The following is a 24,768-nucleotide window of genomic DNA, read 5'->3' as shown; positions in this document are numbered from 1 at the left end:
AATGTCAACAATGACTTGAGAAATGCACCAAAAGTGACTGAAAAAGACTAACAGCATAAATTGTCTTAAAACTATTTGTTTGCCTGTATGAAAAGTGTACACATTTACAGCTTTGTTTCTGCTAGCTTGCAGGAATTGTAACTTATATAAATGGTTGAAGACAACTTATTGGCCTTCTTGACACCCAGACAAATGGTGAGTATCTACACTGCCTGGCCAAAAAAAAAGTCGCCACCAAAAAATGGTCACACTCTAATATTTTGTTGGACCGCCTTTAGCTTTGATTACAGCCCGCATTCGCTGTGGCATTGTTTCAATAAGCTTCTGCAGCGTCACAAGATTTATTTCCATCCAGTGTTGCATTAATCTTTCACCAAGATCTTGTATTGATGATGGGAGAGTCTGACCACTGCGCAAAGCCTTCTCCAGCACATCCCAAAGATTCTCAATGGGGTTAAGGTCTGGACTCTGTGGTGGCCAATCCATGTGTGAAAAAGATGTCTCATGCTCCCTGAACCACTCTTTCACAATGTGAGCCCCATGAATCCTGGCATTGTCATCTTGGAATATGCCTGTTCCATTTGGGAAGACAAAATCCATTGATGGAATAACCTGGTCATTCAGTATATTCAGGTAGTCAGCTGACCTCATTCTTTGGGCACACAATGTTGCTGAACCTAGACCTGACCAACTGCAGCAACCCCAGATCATAGCACTGCCCCCACAGGCTTGTACAGTAGGCACTAGGCATGATGGGTGCATCACTTCACCTGCCTCTCTTCTTACCCTGATGCCCCCATCACTCTGGAACAGGGTAAATCTGGACTCATCAGACCACATGACCCTCTTCCATTCCTCCAGAGTCCAATCTTTATGCTCCCTAGCAAACTGAAGCCTTTTTTTCTGGTTAGCCTTACTGATTAGAGGTTTTCTTACGGCTACACAGCTGTTCAATCCCAACCCCTTGAGTTCCCTTCGCATTGTGCGTGTGGAAATGCTTTTGCGTTTCCACACGCACAATGACATACTCCTGAGTTCTGCTGTTGTTTTTCTTCGATTTGATTTGACCAAACGTTTAAGTAATCGCCGATCACGATCATTCGGGATTTTTTTCCGACCACATTTCTTCCTGGAAGACGATGGTTCCCCACCATCCTTCCAGTTTTTAATGATGCGTTGGACAGTTCTTAACCCAATTCTAGTAGTTTCTGCAATCTCCTTAGATGTTTTCTCTGCTTGATGCATGCCAATGATTTGACCCTTCTTAAACAGACTAACGTCTTTTCCACGACCACAGGATGTGTCTTTGCCATGGTTGTTTAAGAAATGAGGAGTTACTCGTTGCATCAGCTGGGGTTAAATAACTTGTTGCCAGCTGAAAGATAATCGCCTATGCCAGGCATGTCCAAAGTCCGGCCCGGGGGCCAATCACGGCCCGTGGTCAGATTTCATACGGCCCGCAGCTTCGGTCTTATAATGTATTATTTATGGCCCGCCTGCACTGTGAAACAGAATAAATAAATCATAAAACTTGAAACTGTAATTCCTCCTTTCACCAAATGGTGGCAGCACCACTTTAATACTATCAGTCTCTGCCTCGGTGCAGCGAACCCCTCTCCACTCATTTCTGCCATGGCCACTGCAAAGAAAACGAGGAAAGTTTACAGTGAGGGCCGCCGCTTTCAAGAGAGATGGGAATTACAATACTTCTTTTCTGAAAATCAAGGCAATTATGCTTGTCTAATTTGTAATGAGACGGTTGCCTTGTTTAAGGATTTTGACGTAAAGAGACACTACCAGACTAAACATGCCAACACATACAACAAGCTAACAGGGAGTGACCGTGCTGAAAAACTGAAGCAGCTCCAAGCTGCACTGGCATCACAACAGCGATTTCTTTAGGCCTGAGTCAAAAGAAAATACCACCAAAGCAAGCTACGATGTTAATGTTAATAGCTAAACATGGCAAACCTTTTACTGAAGATACATTTATCAAAACTGTGTTATGAAAATGGTGGAGAACATTTGCCCTGAGAAGAAGCAAGAATTTGCGAATGTTTGCCTGGCACGTAACAGTGTGGCACTGAGAGTTGAGGACATAAAACTGAGTGCTTTGAACGGTAACGTCTGTCACTATCAGCAGTGAAAAGTCAAAAGAACATTTATGCACTTGGGTTTATGGCACTTATTTTTATTAAACTCTTGAGTAAGATTTGATTATGAACCTGTAGATGTGATACAAACTATTACTTTCTGAAAGATATTGTAAATGACAAGAGCAAAATTCACTTGTTTTAAGATTTAATAATAACAGACAACTTTGCGTTACTTATAACTCCTGTTTAAAATGTTCTTGAGGCAAAGATATCTTTAAACTCATGTAAATTTAAGGTATTTCATACAGTTTGTTCAATGTTATCTGACTCTCCAGATATGAAAGAAAAGCAGAATTTGTGTTTTTAGAGTTGTTCTCATCTGCCTGAGTGGCTTATATTTGGTTATTTTGTCATTTGAAAGATAAAGATAATTGTGACAATGAAAATTGTTTTATAACATTGTGTATTTGCATGACACTTTTGTAGTTAAAAAATGTCCGAACAAACTATTGGCCCCCGCGCATCTTGACTTTATCAAATCTGGCCCTCTTTGCAAAAAGTTTGGACACCCCTGGCCTATGCAGTACTTATCCAATAGGAGGCTTGTACCTATTTGCTTAGTTAAATCCAGGTGGCGACTTTTTTTTTGGCCAGGCAGTGTATTTCATAAATTGCCTAAAACAGTTATGTTTGTAACTTTTAAAGTCTATTTGTGTATTGAAATTTGGACGTAAGATTGTTTAACATGCTACAAGGGTTATCTCTGTTTGGGGACATACATTTGCATAAAGAAGAAAAAAACCAAAGGCACTCTTGCCAAACAATATAAACCTTGATAAAGGTGTACATTTCATTCATAAAATGCAACGTATCTGTGGAATGAAATCCAGACGACATAGAACAAACGGCTCCAGGCACCATCAAAACATCTATAGAAATACTTACGTTTACCTTTATTTCAATGTCCTGATTTGTGCAATGTTTTTACACATTTTTTGGCATTTATATTTCAGTTTCATTTGTAAAGGGCCACCTGCTAGCAAGGCCTGGTATTTTCCAACTGAGCTCATGGCCTAGTAGCTCAGATGCATGCATTCAACCCAGATTTGACAGACATATTTAAGGTGATTCTTTGTACTGCGGTTGATTACTGCTGCTGCTAGTCTAATGGACAGGCGCAGGGGAGGTATGCTTTGTGGGGCGGGAGCTCAGCAGGGGACTGCTGCTCCAAGACGAAGCTTTGTATAAATGGACGGCACATTGCATGAGGAAGCATTGTAGCACTACCGAATGGTTGCCATGGAGATCCGAGGATGTCGCAAACATGTTTTCATAAGGAAATGACTCATGAACATGGAATTATAACAAGATAGAAAAGCTTAAATCTAAATAATTGATGGTGATGTATGTAGTATATAAAGTGGATCTATTTACTTCAGCGGAACCACTAACCTAGCTATTGAGTTACCTAGAGGTTATCCGCCAGCGCACTGATATGTAACTTGTTAGACAACAGTAAAGTCACGTTCATTTTCTTACCACCGAGTTGAATCCTTTATTTAAATATACTATGTTGGAGTAAAGACACAACAAATTGGCGACGAGGAATCTGGACCCTAAACAACTGCACGAAATGAAAATTTAAACCGGAGGGAAGGAGAAAAGGACGAAATAAAGCAGGAGACAAAACAAAACCTAGCAACGGATACGTGAGTAACAGGGCATAGCACACAGTGAAAGGATAAACGGGTAATATCTGGATTCCATGATGTCCAAAATGGCTCACGTTGGAAAAGTAGAGGAGTTTGATAGTTCAAGTGAAGACTGGGAATCATACATAGAGCGAGTGGAGTTGTACTGCGACGCTAATGATATCGAGGAAGAAAAAAAAAGTTCCGTCCTCCTCAGTCTAATGGGAGCTAAAACTTACAGTCTACTCCGTAATCTCCTGAGCCCTGCTAAACCGTCGAGCAAGTCATATAAAGACATTGTTGATACGTTACAGAAGCACTTGAATCCCGCACCACTAGTAATAGCGGAAAGATTCAGATTTCATAAGAGGAATCAAACGAAAGATGAAAGCATATATGAGTATATGGCCGAACTGAGCAAACTCTCGCAGCATTGTGAGTTTAAAACAGGACTTGACTCCATATGCAAGTCAACAAAGGTGAAACAAACATTTAAGCAAATGCTGAGTTTATATGATGTTCATGTAGTACATCATTCTAAGTTTTGCTTTGTTTCTGTTTTCCAGCAGAGAGAAAGCATCTGATTGACAATGTATGAGTCTCAAGCTCAACCTGTGACTGGGAAGAGATGCACACCACCCTGAGCAAAGTCTGAACTCAGTGACTTATTACTCTCAACCCAGAGCAAGAATCTTTTTTTCTTCCACAATAGGTTATCCCTTATATGGACACATGCTCTTTTTTTTTTCTGATCTCAGTAATACCGTGAGGAAAATGGACAGGAAACTGAATCGGTTCTTTTTTTAACTCAATTTTTAAATAGAAATTGTTTCTTTAAGTGGATTACTCGTAATCTATATTTTTGTTTAATTTGGACTTATTTTCTTTATAACTTTCCATATTGAAATGCTGACAAATTACACTTCCTTGTGTGTTGTACTGTAATTTTTATGGTAAAATTCTGGTAACAACAGCTACTGGTAATCTACCATAAAGTTTGTTTTTTTTAATTTTTTTTTTTTTTTTTTCAATAAAATGTCAATATATCATCCAGTCCTGCAGTGTTTTTCACTTACGTAGACTAATCTTTGCGGTATATGTGTTGTTTTTATAGTAAGTTGCATAGAAAAGTTTACAGTTCTGAACTTCTAAAGTTACGGTAAAATACTGGCAGTTTTGTATTGCCAGTATTTTACCATAAATTAGAGCAGTTTTTTTTTTTTTTTACTGTGTAGGAGGATAAACCAACACAAAAATGACTGAAGGACTATTACTATGCATTGTTATGGTAAAACAAGTCTGATGCAAAGGAAGATAAATCCTCTTTTCCTCACTATCACCTCTCAGGCTGAATGTCTCTTTATTAAAAAGTCGTCATAGGCTGAACAGCTTCCCAAATTATCCAGAAGCTGCCATGGAGCAGACCAGGATCAACATGGCTGTGGGTCACCGTTGACTTTGGCCATCACGTGCTTAGCAGTCCCTTAAGCCAAACTAAAGAACAGACTTAACCTAACATGTCCTCTGTTGGTTTAATGATGTTGATGCCAGGAGGGAGAGGTTGGTGAGTCATTGGACCAGTGGTCTACAGCAAAGTCACGTACAGTCAATGACACTGTTGGACATAGAAAGCTATCATTATTTGCTCTAGGTTATTTGTTACAAGTTCAATTCATAGAATGGAATCCCAGCAGCAAAAAGCATTAAGAAAATACTTGCTAAAAAGGTTAATTAGGTTGCAAACATCACCACTTTGAGTAGAAGTAGAAACTGCCAATTTTCAGTTTCAGTAGCTGACTTCAAGATGTGTAAGTATGACACTTGTTCATATTATTATGGAGCCTTTCCAAACTCCTCATATGATGCCTACAAGCATTTTTAAAATGTACTTAGATCGAATTCTATCTAGAAGAATTGTAGTCATAAACATAATCTTCTGCCAATCTTTGTTCCAAACATTGAGCATCTACATACATGTGAAATGGACCAGACTCTTTGCTCTTATTACAAGATATTAAAATTTGACTGGTCTGGGTAAGTTTTACTATAATCCAGTTTGGGGCGTCACTGTGTTACTCCCCTTCCTTATAATCTCAGAGAAGACAGGTTTGAGAGTCATCAAAACCAGCCATCATTTCCAAACCTTCCCATCTGCTGGGCTTTCTCCCATTGACTTGGATTCCTCTGGTAGATTTTCTACCAGGCCAATCATTGAATAGAAGGAGAAGTTGTGACCAGTGATGTAAATTTTCTGCACTGATTTAGAATTGTGACCTATTTGTAGTTTTAGCAATGGAAGTGGTGGAAGTGAACGAAGCTGTTCAGTCCGTGTTCCAGTCTAACATCAGTTAGGTTCAGTTTTAGATTATCAGCCCTGTAAATATAAACAAGTCTGCTTGATGTTAAGCTGCAGCTCTCCTTTGCAGAAATGCTTCAGATCTTGCTTCATGGAAATGGTTTGTAAATAAAACAAAAAGGAGAAAAAGAAGCACATATTTACCTTCAACAGGTGATGTCCTGAGTCTGGTACACAGTCCGTTAACATCTCCGTAGCAGTTCTGAATCCTGGTGATTGCATCAGCTCCTCGGAGCTCCATAAGTGATTGCAGCTCCTGCAGACAGCAGCTGAACTCTGGCTCATGGTTGGCCTCTGCATTGCGTCCTCGTTTGGACCCACGGAAAGAGTTGGTGGCCATCTCTCCTTTGTCCAGAGCTTGGTGGGTGTCTTATTGAAAAATGCAACTCAGCAGCAAGCCTGAGGTGCAGATCCAGCCTGACAAGGACTCAGTGACTGTTGGGGGGTGGAGGGAAACAGATCAGAGTTTAGAAAGATCCCACATTTAGTTTTTCTTCATTGGCTTTCTGCAAAATTAACACGAGAATTAATATTCCTTTTTTGACACATTTTGTCCTGGATAGCCAAGAACAATCACAGCCGGAAGGACAGTCTCTACAGTGTAAATCCTACTTGTGTACACGCTGCTCACACCCTTCATCCGCACAGTGTGTACTGTCAAACTCAAGATTTCCACTGTGCTGAAGCTGCTCTAATGGAGGAGAAACAACCTAATGTGACAAAGAAATCATAATTTTCTCAGGTTCTCAGCAGGCTCTGTCGTAGTGCAGTAGTGAGCAAGGGTGAAAGACCTGTAAGGTGTCCTTGTTTAAATTTTCCACACCTTTCTCAAAACTCCCTGCCTCGATTTGGTTTCACGAAAGCGGTAACACAGTTACCATGGCGATTTATCCTGTAGCTAGCCTACTCCAGTCCATGAGCAGACTAGCAAGCTAACAGTTAGGAGTAGTTAATCCTGGAGCCTTATCTTCAGTCAGCGCCCACGCCGATCAGAAACCGATGTATCTTGCCCGTGATCCCGTTTTCTTATCTGTCTTTGTTGGTCCCTTTTTTTAATCAGCCTGCATTATATCACAGATTCATTTTGGCATTCAGCCGAGCACTATTTATTTTAACATTATGATAGTAGAAAATGCCATCAATTTGTAATGATCGACGTGGATCCTGTTACTGTTCGATAGTATTGTAGTACTCGAGACCGGACTCGAGAGCACTTTTTTGATGGTCTGGTCTCGGTCTCGGTCTCGTCTCGGACATTTAGGACTCGGGATTTTATTTCAAGACCACAACTGTAAAAATATTACTAAATTGTCAGCATATTGTCCAGTTTATTTGTCAACATCTTTGTTTTCACTGGATGCAAAACATACCGATTCTAATCCAAGCAATAATGCGACTTACTTGTTTTGCTACCGCTGTCAGCCATCGCCTCCCCCTTTAACTCGCACGCGACTTTCCTAGACAGTACGCAGTGTTTGTCTCGGAGCGGGAGAAGATGTCTGTCTAATCGTCGGTAATACATTTACCTACAAAAATCATAAGAAAGCATATGACGACATGTGAATTCAGCAGCTTCGCTTTCAGAGACGGTGGGGACTATGTCCAACTTTTAGCGTCACTTTGAAAGAAAGCTTCCTTTCATAGATAAGCTATGTGGAAATGATGTTAGCAAAGCTAGCTGTACACGTCGTGTACAAACATGTTGTATTTGCCTGCGATGAAAAAAACCTGTCACTTACTGCGCTTATGATACATGTGCGACGACACTGTGACCAAAAGTCTGCAATATTGTGATAAAAAATTCACGAACGAGCCGATTTTTCTGAACGGCTGTTTACTATGAATGACAGAACTGGAGAATCACTGAGAACCGTTCTTTGTTTTTGTAGTGCTCTGCGCACACTGCAGTAGCTATTTGTTGTGTATAATACACTACTAGGTCAAATAAAATAATGTTCAAGCAGATAACTGGAAGTAGCACATGGCAACGTTTATTTTCGAACGGTGGACACCTTCTTCTTCTTCACAGGTTCAAGTCACCTCTCTTGTGCACAGCAAGAGCGCCACCAACGGCGAATTGTTATATTTCCTTTACCTTCAGATTTTACAACCAAACAGCCTCCAATACATAGGAGCATAAGTGACTAACAATCTTAAATATAGAGGTTCAATTATTTCTTTGTCTGGAACACCACACTATTTTATTAAAGATAAATATTTATTTAATCATCAAATAAAATACAACAACGTAAGATAACACGGAGCGCATACTCATTGCTCTGATTATTTTCGTCACCTGTCACTGTGCCGCTGCCGGGTTTCATGCAGCGGGAGACAGAGTGAGAACAGTCAGTGTGCTCCTTTTGCTTGGTTACTTCTTGCTTGTTGCGTCTTGGCCAGTGTTCATGGTTGAGCATTGTTTACCGTTAATGCTTTGTCATGATTGCTATGTTTAATGGTGCGGACAGTGGTGACATTAGCCGTATGAGCAACCACCCAAAGCGTTATCTTCATAGGGGCGACGTGAGACCTCTGCAGATTGTGGCACAGAGATGGAAGCAAAGCAGAAAAAAGAAGAGTTTGATCTGACAATTATAATTTATTGACAGATCTGACAATTATAATTTATTTAAGCTCTAAGCATTTAATATCTAGGTGTTTTTACGAGAATGTGGATCTTTCAGATCAATTGGAGAAGCAATTTTGATCATATTTGACATTTTATTGTGTCATGTAGTGCGGGGTGCTGGTCTTGGTCTTGACTTGGTCTCAACTTCCCTTGGTCATGGTCTCGACTTGGTCTAGGGTTAGGTGGTCTTGACTACGTCACTGCTGTTCATTATGTTTCTGAAGATCACTGTTGTCCAAAGAAAATGGCTGATAAAGAAGCAAAAGTGTTATCAAGTCGGGCCATAGAAGTTGTAGCATTCTCCCTCGAATGAAGGATGACACTTTACTGATATATATTTTTTGTTTAAACTGCAATAAACCCTCTTAACTTAAAATAATGTTTGCAACTTAAAATAACTTTAGTTTTTACATCTAATTAAGCAAATGCATAGTTTAATTTACACAATATTTTAAAAAAATTACTTATTTACATCCTAAACATACTTTATGCCTCTATAAAAGGGCTGCTGTTAACAAAATACATTTTATAAGGTCCTTTACAAATTATCTTCTCTTTTGACTGCCGTTAAACTGTATTTACACAACAGTTAAACAGAAAATGGTCCCTTCAAAACTAAAGCATTACAGCTCAAACAGGAAGTTAGCCCTAGTTAAAATTCAGGGCCATAGGCGGATACAGTCATTTGTACATCGCCTTATCATGACAGCATAATATGAGACAGATAATCTGTGAAAAGACCTATCTCCTCAACCTCCTCCCTGAGATACTGCTGTCATCTGAAGTAATGCATCCCCACCAAAAACACTCCTCCTCCCACAGTGAGGGGGAGTGTCTTAGTGCTGTCAGTCAAACTAGTGTACGTGTTGCTGAATGTGACAGTTTCAACAAATATGTAAAAAAATATTCTTTTGAGAAGCTACATACTGTAACTTTAGGGCTGGTATTTACACTGAACGATACTTTTAATGAAGTACTTTTTATCAACTAAAGACAGTCTGAAAAAGCTTGTACATCACTGATAATAAATCAACCTTCAGCTGCTTAGCATTCAGACAATTACAGTTCTAACAGCTTCTCTAGAATTGTTTTCTTCTAAACCCAAATTCTTTGTCATTTCTGATAGTCTAACCAGCTCCCAAAGGATGGGGGAAGAAGGAAAAAAGGAGGTGAAACCAATCTATCTAACGTTATCCGTGATGTTGAATCTCACAGTGGTCAGAGATCAGACTAAACTCAGTGATGCAAAACAGGGACCTGGGTGGGAGAGGGCTTCGGTCTCTCTCATCTAGAGGTCACTCACTGACAGTGTGCGCTCGTATCAAAGCACCGTCTGTCAAGGCTGGGAGGTGTTTGCACATGTTCCCTCGGCCAGCTTGGGCTGATATGGCACAGGAGAAATCTCCTTCACGTTATAATAGAAACGTGACGTGCCTCCTGGATGGCAGGAATAAACCCAAATGGGGTACATTTTTAACCAGTTCTGGGGAACCATTGATCAGATGTCTTACAGATGACACTTGATAGTCTACAAGGCGATGGTGGCGACGGGGGTAGGAGTTCACCCACAATCGGTCGGTTGCTGGTTCAATCCCCACTAAACCCACCTCTGTCATTGTGTCCTTGGTCAAGACAAAGATAATTATTGTGCACAGTTGGAAGATATGGAGGAAGGTAAAGGCAGCAAGGAAGACTAAACAAAGAAATGGTTTGTGTGGCACTAGGAAAGTGAGTCATGAAACTAGCCCCCCCCCCACATTTTGTTTTTGGTGATGATCACTCACAGCCTAGCGTTAGAATTTATTAGAGTTAACAATGTTTATTAGAGTTAATGTTTATTAGATTTAACAATGTTTTGGTTTCGCCATCGGAGGGCGCTCAGTACCACATGCAACAGCGGGTGACGCTCTGGCAGGCTGTAGGAGTCCGCCATTGCCGAGAGGACAGCTGGTTGCAGCGGATGTTGGGAGCGCTACTGTAACCGCTGTATTTTCTTTTTACAGGTAAGCTGAGTATTAGAATGTATAGCTCGTAACGCCAGTAGCCTCCGACGGGTACGGAATGACACAACAAAGGCGCTTCAGTATAGCTGCATTACTGAGCTAGATATAAAGCAGGAGTTAGCACCAGGCTAAAGTAGCGAGGCTAACGGCTCACGCTTGGCTCGCGCTTATGTGGGCTCGGTGGGTCGGCTTAATAGGGCCGCAACATGTGTTTTAAACTTATGTATTGTTTGAGTTCAGTTGAGTTAATGAAAGTATGTTGGATGTAGATGTACAGTGATGTCAGTAGAGAGCATGTGTATTTGTTGTAGTACCACATGCAACAGCGGGTGACGCTCTGGCAGGCTGTAGGAGTCCGCCATTGCCGAGAGGACAGCTTGTTGCAGCGGATGTTGGGAGCGCTACTGTAACCGCTGTATTTTCTTTTTACAGTTTAAACTGAATAAATATGCTGCACGAGGAGTGACTCGGCCCATCATTTCCTGCTGTGTAACATTTGCTTAATTTGCCTTTTCTCAGATTAAGCAAACCATTTCTTTGCCTTTTCTCAGATTTAAAGTGTCTCTAAGCAATAAAAACCTTCACACTGAATCCAACCAGATTCACCTTTTTTTCAATTGCAAAAAAAGGTGGTGGTCAGAGGGTCCGGTCTATCCTTGCTTCTGTCAGACTGCCACTATCACTGTGTGAGTGTGCACATGAATGGGTGAATGACTGTAGTGTGTGTGTGTAATGGACTTTGGTTCCATACAAATACTACACCATACAAGTACTAAGGTTCCATACAATTACTAAGGCATTTCCCAAAGCCATTTATGTTCAATTCAGTTCAAATTCAGTTCAAATAGTTCTTAGCTTCATGTCTCTGACTGAGTGTCTTTATGTTTGTTTCCCTCAGGTTGTGACCTCGGCGCCTTCAACTGTAAGCTGCTGTGTCAATCAGTCAGCCGGGCTTAATCTGAACGAAGCAGAGGCAGCCTGTTCAAAGCTGAAGGAGAGAGGAACAACTGAGCCACAGTGAGCACAAGTCATGGCTGTCAAATTAGTGGAGGAATCTAATGGCCACCATCCATGGTTTTATCAAACAACAATTCCAGAACAAAACATGTCAGGATTCCTAAATCATCTCACTTCAGGAACTGCAATTTATTTTTTACTACATTGTCTGCTAATCAGTTAAAGTACATAAAATCACATTAATGTATTTCTTTTGAGGATTTACAAACAGCTAACTGTCTGTTGTAAGCAACAAAAAAGCAATGTCTTCTTTCTTTACACGCCTGAGAAAAAGAAAGGCTTTACTCACACAAACTTCCCCCATCGCCTCCGGTTAGCAGCAGCAGCAGGTATTAGTGGGAGTCCGATTACTATGAGCAGCGTGACAATCACAGCTCCAGAACCACCCCATAACCCATCAGTCTGCAGACCACAGCTTCACTCATCAAACTGAAGAGAAATTCATTCTGACCTTCAGCGAGCTGACAGGCACAAGCAGCGCTCCATCGCAGGAAAACAGGAGGAAAAAAAAGAGCTCACAAAACAGAACAGAGCTGGCTAAATGATTATCTGTGGAAAGCCTTGCCTAATCTAATTAGACAATCTGTGGCTTCAGAGAGCTCCAGAGAGGCTGTGGCTGCTCCTGCAGCTCCTCCTGCTGAGAGGGATGCACAGGTGTCTGCGCACACAGCATGTAAACCTGTTGGAGCTTCCACCTCAGCAATGCATGTACTCATATCAGCATCAATATGTCTACTGCAAGCAGTGGAAGTTTCCTACAGCTGGGATGAGCATGGAAAACACCAGAGCAGTTTCATAGAAAAATTTAAGAATTCAAGTGCCAAGCAGGCAGTAGACAGAGCAATCTACCACTGGTGCTCCAAACTCATAGAAACACTCTGACCCAGGCCGAGTTAAAATACTGCCTGTTCTATTCCCAACGCTCTGACTGCATCAGCACTTCTTCTTCTTTACAGTGGCTTCTGTTTGTTACACACAAACCTCACATCCCCCTCCATCCAAAGCTACCCAGAGGAGCAAGCTCATGTCAGGTGGCACAACACACACAAACACACACAGGTGGATTACAGCACATAGTGATACAGGGGGATTAACTGAACACACAGGGACACACGCATGCACAGACACACACATACACAGGGATATCATTCTTTCACTTCACATGTTTTAGTTTTCTTGTGCTTTTACATCCTACAAGGCTGTCTAAAGTTTCCCTTCCACATTAGATGATGACCTCCATACCAGGAGTTACTGTCAGCTGGAGGATTGCTCACCGTAGTAGCAGATGCGCTGAGTGGACTGAAGTCTGTTTGATTTACTCTGAATATGAATATGAATGCATATGTTTCGAGTTGAAATTCAGCATGGCTGGTGGGTCATATGCCCACTGCACGTGTATATGTGCTGCCTCCCTGTGGTCAGATATCGTCAGTGCACAACACTTCATAATACACACCAGAGCTGCTCTACTGTTATGGGCTCTTTGCACCTGCCGCGCTGACGTCACAACCGCATGCGCAAATGCGGCTCTCTTTTTTCCGCTTTGAGTTACTATGACAGCTAGAAAAGACTAAGTCGTATTTCAGATGCAAATAAAACTATACTATGCACTTTGTTGTCTTCCTAATATAATGGGCTTTTAAGTTTTCATGGATTTCCAAGGGGTCCTGAATTAATAAGACGGTGGCTTGTAAATATACGTCGCTACCAGTTAAAGCTAACGCTGCACAGCAAAGTTTACAGCCTTCACTTCACTCCGGATCAGCTTCTTCAGCCTAAAGCAGAAGGTAAAGGAGCCTCCTGTGTTATTTCCATGGAATCACTTCTGCATTCAGCCTGAAAGAGAGTTTATGGGAACGTGAGAGCAGACCAGAGCCAGACAGCTGAGCAACTGATCTGCCTGTACACACTGCTGTAAACACGTCCTGCTTCACAAGAAGCATGCAAAACTAATAAAGCGAACTAACACGGAGACCTTAAGGAACACAGCCATATTTTTCAAAAAGCAACAACTCTGAACCTGAACAGTCAGCTGAACTAGAACTCTGACACCAGAGCTGCTCTACTGTTGTTGTTGTGCTTCCTCATGCTACAGAAGCAAAAAGCCTGAACCGTAAAATCCCCGTTACTTGGTTTCTGACACTAACGACAATAAACGCAGGTAATATACTTGAACATAAGGTAAAAACATTGTCCGTTAGAATGGATGAAAAATGTTTAGATACATAAATGGCACGTTTTTACAAGAAAAATGTCAGAGAATATTTCCTACTAGCATAAGCTAAAGCTAATGTTAGCCACAAAGTTTAAAGTAAAACTCACCTTCCTATCTGTGTATAACGAGGCGAACATCTTAAAACCTTTCTCCAGCTTACTTGTCGGGGCTTCGGATCGATGTACATCATTAATTGTTACTTTGGACAAGCCCTGCAAACACCCAGTGTAAAGAGCCTTTTTCAATAGATCGGAAACAATTGAGCCGTTTTTCCCCGAACGCGGAAGCTGAGGTGCAAAGAGCCCATTGCACTCACTCATTGCAGAGTCTGTAATTAAATATAAATAAATTTATATTAATTTTTATCTAATTAATTTTGAAATATTAAAAGATCGATAATTGCAGCAGTTGCAAAGTACTTATGTAGATTTTTTTTTTTTTTTTTTTACAAAATACTTCTTTTACTCTTACTTGAGTAATTTCTTGGATGGCTACTTTTTACTTTTATTTGACTAAAAAATACGATGCAGTAGCAGTGCCACTCTTACTTGAGTACCATTTTTGGGTACTCTGTCCACCTCTGCTTGTTCTAAACTTATATTAGTTATTCACTGGTCATTTAATGTGAACTGACATTAACCATGTACCACCAGAGGCACACGCATGTACACTAGGTGGCGATGTTTGCCATCCGTCAATGAGAGGATGATGAAGAAAACGTTGCGTAAATAAGCTTTTTTTTTCTGCCACTCACAATATGGCGGACGTCTGTAATTGACGAAACAAGGTGGTCACGTGCATCTGAACAGCTGATCGTGACGTCAGGAAGCAACATGGCGGACTGGAACAGAGGTACAGTTTGTTTTTAGACACGTATTCACTTTCTGAGATTAAGCTGTTCGTTATGTTTATCAATCATATAACTCTCTTATTGCCTAAATGAAACGTCGTGGTGGTGGCTTAGTTCGAACTCCACCGTACGGGATGACAACTGCGATTAATTCACCTAAACTAGCCTTAAACTTGCGAAGCTAGCAACTTTACAAGTTTCTAACAAAGAGGAGTAGACTGAACGTGTCTATACTGAGCTATATATATATTTATATAGCTCAATGACGTGACGCCCATTTTTTTTGTCCGGTGTTATAGATTAACTGGTTGCCAAACTAAGTGGTTGCAGATGTTTCTAAATTGTAGGTGGCTGTGTTGATGCCTGTTGAAAAATGCTACTTGTGTGACAAAACCGTTAGCAAAACTATACTATAAATCCCATTTGAAGCAAATATGTTTAATGTTGCATGTGAAAATTATATTTCAAAACAAGTTTCTACAGAGCAGCGTTGAGTTCGCTTCGAAAACACCGCATTTGAGCAAAACCAGATCAATGAGTAACACGACAATCCCATTCACATTCAGATTCACCAGAATAAATGAATTTCATCTCATGAAATCAACATGACACAGCCACAATATAAACCTAAGTGGAAGGTTTCTGCTTTTTGTAACCAGCACTGATCAGAAAAACATTGTAATTAACTCTCTAGTACCTGTAATGTGAGTTGCTTAACACTTCTAGCCTAGTGTGTGTTTTTGGCTCAGATCCTGCAATGCAGCCGCACTGTTTCTGAACTTTCTTCATTTTGTTAGCGACACTACCAACAGTAAGTGTCGCTAAACAATGAGGTTGGTGTCATCATATTTAATAAAATTTAAGTCACATCTGCGTCTCCCAGATGCCTCCACCAGTTAATTCAGCCACCAGTTAATCTATAACACCGGCTCTACTTTTTACAGTTAAAAAAATGGTTTAAGCTCATAAAAAGAAACCACAAATATGCAATATATTTTCCACATACACACCTTCTTTAATCTTTCAAAAGCTGTTTTTCTTGGCCATTTTTTTGGTCTTTAAAAGGTCAAAATGTCATGCTGTGCGACTGTCCGAACTCAATTACTGCTTTAAAATTTCTTAAAAATTACATTAAATCTGTTCAAATATATTTTCTTTCCTGTTTGGCATGATTTTCAAAGTCTTTTCTTCATCCTGTGCAAACTTTGAAAGCATTTTTAGTTATAATTCCATTGTAACATTTAAACAAACTTTCCCGAAAATGTCCATTTAACAAAATATCGTGGTGCGACCATCAAGAAATTCCCATTTTTGGACTTATATTTTGAAATCCAGTTAAAAACAAGATGTTACATCATCCAACAGTCTGCCAACAGTCCTTGGATACATCAAAGAGGTTTGTTAATTTTTCTCAAATTTCATAAAAAGTGCCACTTTTAGCAGTAGGTATGTAGTTGCTATATTTGGGTATCATGTGGTATGAACTCAAAAAAACTATTAATATTTAAATATTCCTACAATTTTCTGTATTGATTATGAATTTCATATTTGCCTTGTGTGGGAAGTTAGCTTGTTTTTTTTAAGGAGGTAAATTATTTACGTGTTACTAATTACTGAACATGAAAATATCATTTGGTGCGACCATTGTAATGATACATTTATGTTCTTGAAGGGTAGTATATGTGCTTTTATTTTTGAATTCAAGACTCAAATGCAAAAACAGTACTTTGCATTATTATTTCCAGAATAGATTTTTGTACAATTTTTGTATTTTTTGAACAATATTATGATAAAAATACAATTGAACATGTAACATTAGGGGAGTAGTTACAGCATGTATTTTGTCATTTATTGTTTTGATCTATCTAGCTAGATGCCACTGTCATCAAGCTGTGAGCTATGATGAAGTACCATGTGTGGGCCAGGTACTTCAGGATGTGGGAGAAAAAGTCCAAGTCAGCACCATTCGACAGTCTGACAAGAACTTGTTCACATGATCACATGCTCATCAGATCCTGAACCAGCAGCAACCTCATTCAGTTCCAAGTTGAACAGCCAAGACTGGGCAAAGTTCACGAATACCTGGTTCTAAAAACTGCTTGACAATAAGCGTTTCCCTTTGTTCACATGGACATTAAAGTACCCAGGAGTAGTTGTGTGCCGATCGATCGGCCACCGATCATAATTAGCTGATTTATTTATTTGTTATTACATTTTTGTTAATTTACTTACATTTGGGAGATTGAAAATGTCTGTCTTTATTCATTTTCTAAAATAAAATTAGAAAATTAAAGTAATCTCCTGTACTTTCAGATTTTATTAAGGATATGATTGAAATACCTATTACAAAGTTGATTACTGCATTAATTTTTATGCAAATTAAATGGTGTTTTATTTGTGGTGTTTTTAGTAATGTACTGTTCCTGCTTGTAATTTTATTTTTATGTTTTAAAAGGATTTTGACCTGTTTCTTGACCTACATTTTTGTATAAATAATTTGGTGCGACCATAAATCATGTGGTGCGACCAATTAAAAAAGTAAATGTATTGAATTCAAAATAGAATATACAGTATCTGGAGCATAAATATTAATCACTAATACAGTATCTTCAAGTGATTGAAGATTTATTTATTTTTTATCACAGTTTGATGAAATGGTGAAGAAAAACAGTGATCAAGTCAATTATAAATGGAATTTCACAGTTCTTTGGGAGAAAAAAGTGTCATAATTGCCAGAAAAATACAAAGAAATGTAAAAACTCTGTTTCTAAACACCTTAAATAAATGGAAATTTATAAAACAAATGTTTAATACATCATGGAAAATACCTTATTTTACGACAAATTATTTTACGGTCGCACCACATGACATTTTTTAATACCACAGTCAAATTATATTGATAAACCTCTGAAAAGGTCTAATTTTAATGTTAAATTATGATTTCTGTGTGCACAACATTTCACATGTTCTAGTAATTACAATGGATATACATATTTTTAAAATTTTTAATTTAGCCTGGTGGAAATCCTTATACGTCAATGACCCATATATATATATTTACAGTATATATATATATATATATATATATACACACAGTACAGACCAAAAGTTTGGACACACCTTTTAATTCAATGAGTTTCCTTTATTTTCATGACTATTGACATTGTAGATTCACACTGAAGGCATCAAAACTATGAATAACACATGTGGAAATATGCACTAAACAAAAAAAGTGTAAAACAACTGAAAATAGCCCTTATATTCTAGTTTCTTCAAAGTAGCAACCTTTTGCTGTGATTACTGCTTTGCACACACTCTGCATTTTCTTGATGAGCTTCAAGAGGTAGTCACCTGAAATGGTTTTCACTTCATAGGTGTGCCCTGTCAGGTTAATAAGTGGGATTTCTTGTCTTATAAATAGTCATGAAAATAAAGAAAATCCATTGAATTAGAAGGTGTGTCCAAACTTTTGTTCTTTACTGTATATGTATATGTATAAGCTGGGTTATGTAAAAAATAAAATTCTTAGATTTAATAATGTCAGTTTTAGGCCTTAGCAAGACTTAGATGAGCCCAGATTTCAGATCCAAAGTCTTAGTCCTTCAGTTAGACCGTAAGTTTGTACATTTGTTCTTTCATCATTTCCTCAATTTGCTTTTTTGTCATTTTTTCATTCCTCGTGTCGTAGTTCTTGTAGGCATTTCTACAAAGGCTTTGATGTTTTGCAGTAAACAACCCTGTAGAAATGAATTTAAAGCCAAAAATTGTCCCGTTATAGTTTTGCGATGGATCTAAAATAAAAACGTTCGTTCTAGTTTTTATGCTACCTCCTTTGTCAAGAAAGGAAGTGTATCTTTAACAGGAATTTCAGTAGTTGACTGAAATCAGTCAAGACTAGCTGTAAGGAAGCTTTCTGTATAGTGTGTTTGAAGTGAAGCTGGGTAACCTGGACAGTGGGTGTAAAAGCACCAGAGGCACAAGAGAGACCTTAAAAAATAAATCACAGGATAAAGTTTTATTTCACTTGCTTAAAAGAAGTTCTGTTAAGTCCTAACATTTTCTTCATATAACGAGAATGAAATATAAAGTCTTAAATTAATGTTTGTTTCTTTAAAAAAAATCATTCACTCTTTTCAAAATAAAAACTGCCATGTTTAACAATAACATGAATGTAATTTAACTGTAATTTGAATCTACTAGAGAACTGATTTACAGGAGAAATGCAATTGTTAGTTACTCAGTAGACATAATGGATCGTCAGTCCATTATGTCTCCAAACTTACAGGTATAGGATTTTTTTTAAGTCCTTAAACTGTCAAAAATAAAAACATACTGTGGGTGGGGAGGCGCTTAACAAAAATCTTGATTTTAAATTCCAACTTGTAAACATTTAACACTGGCCTGGTCGTTTGTGTCTGTGTGTCTTCAGGTCATGGCTCTGTCGACAGCATGCTGGATGCTGAAAACAAACGACTGACTGATAACTTGGCCAGCAAAGTCTCCCGACTGAAATCGGTATGTAACCTTACATACCGATCTGTATGTAAGAAGCTTATTTCTACCGGTCTGATTATCAGTGATGGTAGTCGGTTGTCTGCCTACCTGCTTGTTATTTTGAGATTCTAGCCACATGTGCTACTTCCTTCTTCCATTTGTATTAAAGGGGCAGTATTATGTAAAGTTGACGTTTTTGAGCTTTACATCATGTTATAATGTTTACCCTCATCAAAAACATATCTGGAATGTTGCCTTGATTCTTTCATGCATGTTTGAGAAATCCTTTAATCCTTAAATTTTTTATAGCATCTGAAGGGTAACATGGTTACTTGATTATGTTATAAAATAATACTATGTGCCTGGAAAATACATAACGCTATCCTTTTAAGTAAATTTTTTCTCCAAACTTAGAGGTTTAGAATTTTTTTTCCAATTAAGAAAGCTTCGTGACTTTTATGGACATACAGTTTGAAATAAGGAGCAGTTCCAAACTTTGTCATACTAATTGAATCTTTCTCTGACAGCTGGCTTATGACATTGACAGAGAGGTGGACGATCAGAATGACTACTTAGACAACATGGTGAGTCTGTCTTGCCTCTGATGTAAGCTGTTCTTGCGGACCTCTAGGTCTTATTGCAGGTGTGTGTTGAAAGTAACTAAAGCTGTAATTGTCTTCTCCCTCTTCGTCTTTCAGGACTCAAACTTCATGAGTGCAACGGGCCTGTTGAGCGGCAGTGTGAAGCGGTTTTCCACGATGGTCCGATCTGGCAAAGACAATCGACGTCTCCTCTGCTACGTCTCCGGAGGGCTGGTCCTGGCCTTCTTTCTTCTCTATTACCTGGTTTCCAGGATCCAGACCTGATTTCAGGAGAACATCGTCAACCTGTGTTGATGTGAAACTCAGACTGACAAACCTTAGCTGATAGGCTTGAGTAGCCTCTAAGGTCCTCATGCTAAGAAAACACCTTTTTGATAAAAAGAAATTGGATGTATATATGCGTATATTTAGCTGAACTGATGTACAGCAGCTGGTATTTGCTATCTCATTTGGGGAAACTATAGTGAGTGTTGTTATGCTAAAGAGCAGGGAACATGTCAACATGCCGATGCTTCCAGGAGCTGAGCGATTCCAAAGTGGAGCAGAAGGAAAGCTTCATTCAAACACATCAAGGAGGAACAACTAACTGTTACCTCCAGCCCTGCTAAGTCATGCTTTCAGTCCAGGTTCTATATGATGTTTACGCCTTGTGATTGTTTGAGAAGCTTCTTAACAGAATGGTTGACCCAATGCCATCATGCTTCTGGTTTACCTCAGATTTAAGTAAGCAGACTGAATTTACAAAGTGCTAGTCATGGAGCCAAAACAGCCATGAAAGTAGGGTGGGTGTAACAATAAGGTTGGGTTACTGAACATGTGATCACAGCTACAGCAAACTAGGATGGGATGCAACCAGAGCAGTAAAACCTTTATGATCATACGGTCAGGTGTCTGTTAGTTTGCTGATTCATTTGTTTTTTATCCCAAGTTGTAGAAATAATAATCAGGGATGTTTTTGGTCTTTATATTGCTTTGAAAAAATGAACAGATGAATTGATTGAATAACTTCCTGGCAATATGAAAACTTGAGTCCTGTCCTAACAAATTTATCTTCAGTAAACACCATTTAATGCTGGTCACAAAAATTCCTGTTTTCTCGTGAAAAGGTCATTTCTTTTTTGGGGAAAAAAAAGGTTTGTGAGCTCATAAAGTAATAGCGGCTTAAAAAACAGTATTTTGTTTGATTTGATTTATGTATTTCAAACTGGTTTTTAAAAACAAGGAAAAAAGTAATGCATTCTGTTCAGTTTAATCCTTCAGTATGAGTGTGTCAGGCTGATTAGTACTTGTTAGTGGAGTCACAAGAGAACTAGGCTGGTGTGTTTAAGAGCCACTCATAAACTAAATAGCTCTACAAATTAATTTATCATTCCTATCAGAAAAATTACTCACAAGATACTAAGTGTTACCATATTGTAATTTCCATGTTCTTTTTTTTATGTTTTACTGTGTTTACTTCACCAATTATTAATATCACCCATCGTTAAATTTCCAGTTGGTTTTTAGCTTAATTTTTTTTCTAAGCATCCATAATAGAAAGTTTAGAGAACTGAATTTTTTTTTGTATTTTCCAACTCCCCCAAGTTTCCAGGTTCTTTGGGCATGTGTTAGTTTTAACAGCAGACTTTTATTTACTGATTGAGCAACATTCATCATTAGCAAATTACAACACAGTCTTCTTTTTTAGACCCTAAGTGTTGAGGAAAAAAAGCTGGAAGGGTCAAATTTGAAACTTTTTCTGATAAATTGATACAGTCTAATAGGAAACTCTTGATGTGTAATGCTTAATTTAATATGGATGAAATTCAAACGGATTTTTCTCAATATGTCTAATGCACTGTGTAACATACTGTCTGCTTTCAATTCCTTCCTGCTATCAGATTACCTAAATGAATTACTCTACCAGTAAATAAATGTTTCTCACTAATAACTTGATTGTTTCTTCAGGGATATAATGTTAACTTTTCAGATGTTTTACAATGCTCAAATGCATTATAGCAAAATTAATTACTGTGGTTCATTTAGATATTGATCATAAAATGTTCAAGATGTTCTAAGTTGTTTTCAGGAAAAGTGCTTTGATATTTTGTTTCATTGGTTGTTTTGGTGGCATAACTGAAGCACATAGAACACATTAAGGAGAACATTGAGCACTTTGTTACCGTTTAGTAACTTGTCTGAATAATATGAAGAGCACAACCACAGACATATAACTAAGTAGAAAATATTGAAACTGATCAAAAGCCTCCACTTTTTTCTTTTTACTGTTTTTAACTCACTATACCAGAAAGTTCTGCTGCACTACAAAAAAGTCCTTCATAGCAAAAACTCTTAATGTCTTAATCACAGATTTAAAAGAATTTGTTGTAAATATTACCTGCAAGTGATTTATTTTGCAGTTATTTTTATGTTGTCTCCTGTTAAAGGAAAATGCTTACATGGTTTTCCATGGAGTTTAAATAGAGCTGGTTTGTTTTAAGTGTATTTATAAGCAGATGTGAATGGATAATGTCATGTACACAGCAAATTCAAAAGTGTTAAATGTTTTGGTGGTAGTAGACTTTATGCAAAAACAGAGTTAATTTTACTCTAATAGAGTCACATTCTGTTTATGTAACTCTGGGGTGTATATTATTAGTAGTTAAAATCCAGTGTTAAAACAAAAGTATTTCCGTATCAAATCTAGAGGTGTTAAAATGGAATCAGTAACTCTTGACTTCTTAACTCGGTGCGCTTGGTAAGTAATTTTTTCTGAGTTGGTTTATAACTATTATTTTGAGTTGAGATCAAGCTGTATAATATACATCACGTCGCCACACGGCTCGGTGTTAGCTAGTGATGGGTAAATGAGGAGTCATGTATCGTTTCGACCCAAAGCAAAACTGTATTGATACTGTGTCCATACTGCGTCACTGAATACTGACACCTGCTGCACATTAAAAATCCCAGCATTCAACGTAGTTGACAAACTGATTTGATGACTTAGTCTATAGAATAAGATTTAAGTCATTGTATTTTATTGTATATTATATATTGTATTATGTAATATCTTCAGTTAAATTCTAAATATATTTGATATTCTTCAATATAGTCAATAAATAATGTGAACATGTACCAAGTGATGAAAATGAAAGTGAACGTGTTTGAAATGAGGATGCTTGTGGACTGTTCTCCCCCCCCCCCACAAATTTTCATTAAAAAAACTATGTTTTTCCAACAATTTGAAATTTAGCCTGTTCCGTGTTTTGGCACAACTTCTCCTGCTGTAGAAAAAATGAAGTAAACAATACATTCTCATGAAATAGTTTATAAAAAGCAACAGTAATTTGTAGAATGGCTGTATACCTGAGTGTATCTGCGACTTGATTCTGATGCCTGGCACTATAAAGGCTCAGCATCGAGGAGGTGAATTTATTTAAATAAAACAGATTTTAGTGACACTGTATATTGTTCATATAAATTTAATTTTTTCTTTTATATTTATTTTGTACGCAGATCTTTATGGATGTGTTTTGCTGGAAATGTCTTTTTTTATCTATTTACAGCGGGGTTGTCTTTATTTTCCTTTTTTCTGTCTAAAGATTTTTATTTATGGAGGGTAATTTAAGAATAAAATTATGAAATGCATGATTTAAAAGGAGAAACATATGCAACACTTAACCTGCAGAACATAATATGAAAGTAAACTAAGAGTCGATTTCAGCTGAATTTGGATTCAGATCGAGTAGAAACTGAAAAGAACCGGATGAAACAACAACGAAGTGATAACCAATGCCTTATTTTCTGACGTAAGATCTAAATGGTCCCAAATTACGAAACCTTTCGTATGCCTTTCGTTTGTACCGTAAAAGATCAAGAAATCCTTTGGCAAATGCATCCCGCTGACAGATTCGCTTCCTTATAAACACAGTTTTGCGCGCCAGTGACATTTCCAAACAGTTCCTGTATCGGTCACGTGACTTGCTGAAAGCAAGACACGCACAGACACGGGGTTTTGGTTATGGGCTTGACACATGCGCCGACGCATCGGTGTAACACCTGCCCTTGAGGAACGACTTTGGGCACCCCTGATATATTAGGATCAGTATGGTTGCGGATGAATCGCCAGTCGTCAGCATCAACCTCCCCCTCCCGAGTTCTCCATGGATTCTTCGAAGATTCAAGCTCCAAAAATGATTATGTAAGTGTTAATATCTCTGAAACTCCACATTTCTGTAATTGAGGCTAGTTGTTAGAGTTGTAGTAAAAATATATTCCTTCGTTCCATTTTTATTGTTATGTTGTTTGTTTGTTATGGTCCAGAGACCAACACTGGCTATCGTACTGGGAGACTGAACACTGTCCAATGCAGTGGAGGGGTACGGTGAAGTCCCCGGCCGAACAGCCCAACAACCCGAAGACAATCTGTGTTCGTGAGTGGACAGCTCTTTGGGGGAGTGCAGAGAGGCCCAGTCTCTTATGAACAGAAACAGAAACTGGGTAAGAAGTGATGGATCTGAATATCAGGTTGGTCTGTTATGTACTGTAATATCCGGCAATTTATCTGTTAAAAGAACATTTACTCTATCATATTACATGAACTGCTTGCTTTACTTTCTCCACCTTGTACATTGAACAATTTCATGCATATTGTATTGAAGAAAAATGCATTAAGCATACTGCATTTTGTATTGCACAGCTGATATGTCAGACCTTTTGATAAGCAATATGTGAATGAAAGCGACATGTGAAACATGCACATTATTCCACGTTGTTATATGTTTTGTAATTATGGTGCACGTTTTGAAATAAATGCATTTGAGAAAATCATTGCCT

At 38.4% G+C, this 24,768-nt stretch overlaps 2 protein-coding genes across 2 annotated transcripts in view; one reads left to right on the top strand and one right to left on the bottom strand.

Annotated features, from left to right (window-relative positions):
* Window positions 1-12,774, bottom strand: part of LOC116709418 (plasma membrane calcium-transporting ATPase 1-like) — a 47,508-nt gene extending 34,734 nt beyond the window's left edge. The window contains exons 1-2 of the mRNA XM_032547939.1: window positions 12,082-12,774; window positions 6,288-6,578 (exon numbers count right to left, since the gene is read on the bottom strand). Of these exons, the coding sequence (XP_032403830.1) occupies window positions 6,288-6,483 (196 nt within the window). The 5' untranslated portion in view covers window positions 6,484-6,578; window positions 12,082-12,774. The remainder of the gene's footprint in view (window positions 1-6,287; window positions 6,579-12,081) is intronic.
* A 1,994-nt stretch (window positions 12,775-14,768) lies between these two features.
* Window positions 14,769-23,173, top strand: bet1l (Bet1 golgi vesicular membrane trafficking protein-like). Its single transcript, XM_032547889.1, has 4 exons — window positions 14,769-14,859; window positions 19,287-19,372; window positions 19,879-19,935; window positions 20,050-23,173. Exons 1-4 carry the CDS (start codon window positions 14,841-14,843, stop codon window positions 20,215-20,217), a joined length of 330 nt encoding a protein of 109 aa, XP_032403780.1. The 5' UTR covers window positions 14,769-14,840; the 3' UTR covers window positions 20,218-23,173.
* Window positions 23,174-24,768: the final 1,595 nt, after the last annotated feature.

Source organism: Xiphophorus hellerii, chromosome 2 (genome assembly GCF_003331165.1).
Source record: "Xiphophorus hellerii strain 12219 chromosome 2, Xiphophorus_hellerii-4.1, whole genome shotgun sequence".
In the NCBI taxonomy this organism is placed as follows: Eukaryota; Metazoa; Chordata; class Actinopteri; order Cyprinodontiformes; family Poeciliidae; genus Xiphophorus; species Xiphophorus hellerii.
The sequence above is the reverse complement of the archived record's forward strand: the minus strand, read 5'-3'. Positions and strand labels throughout refer to the sequence as shown.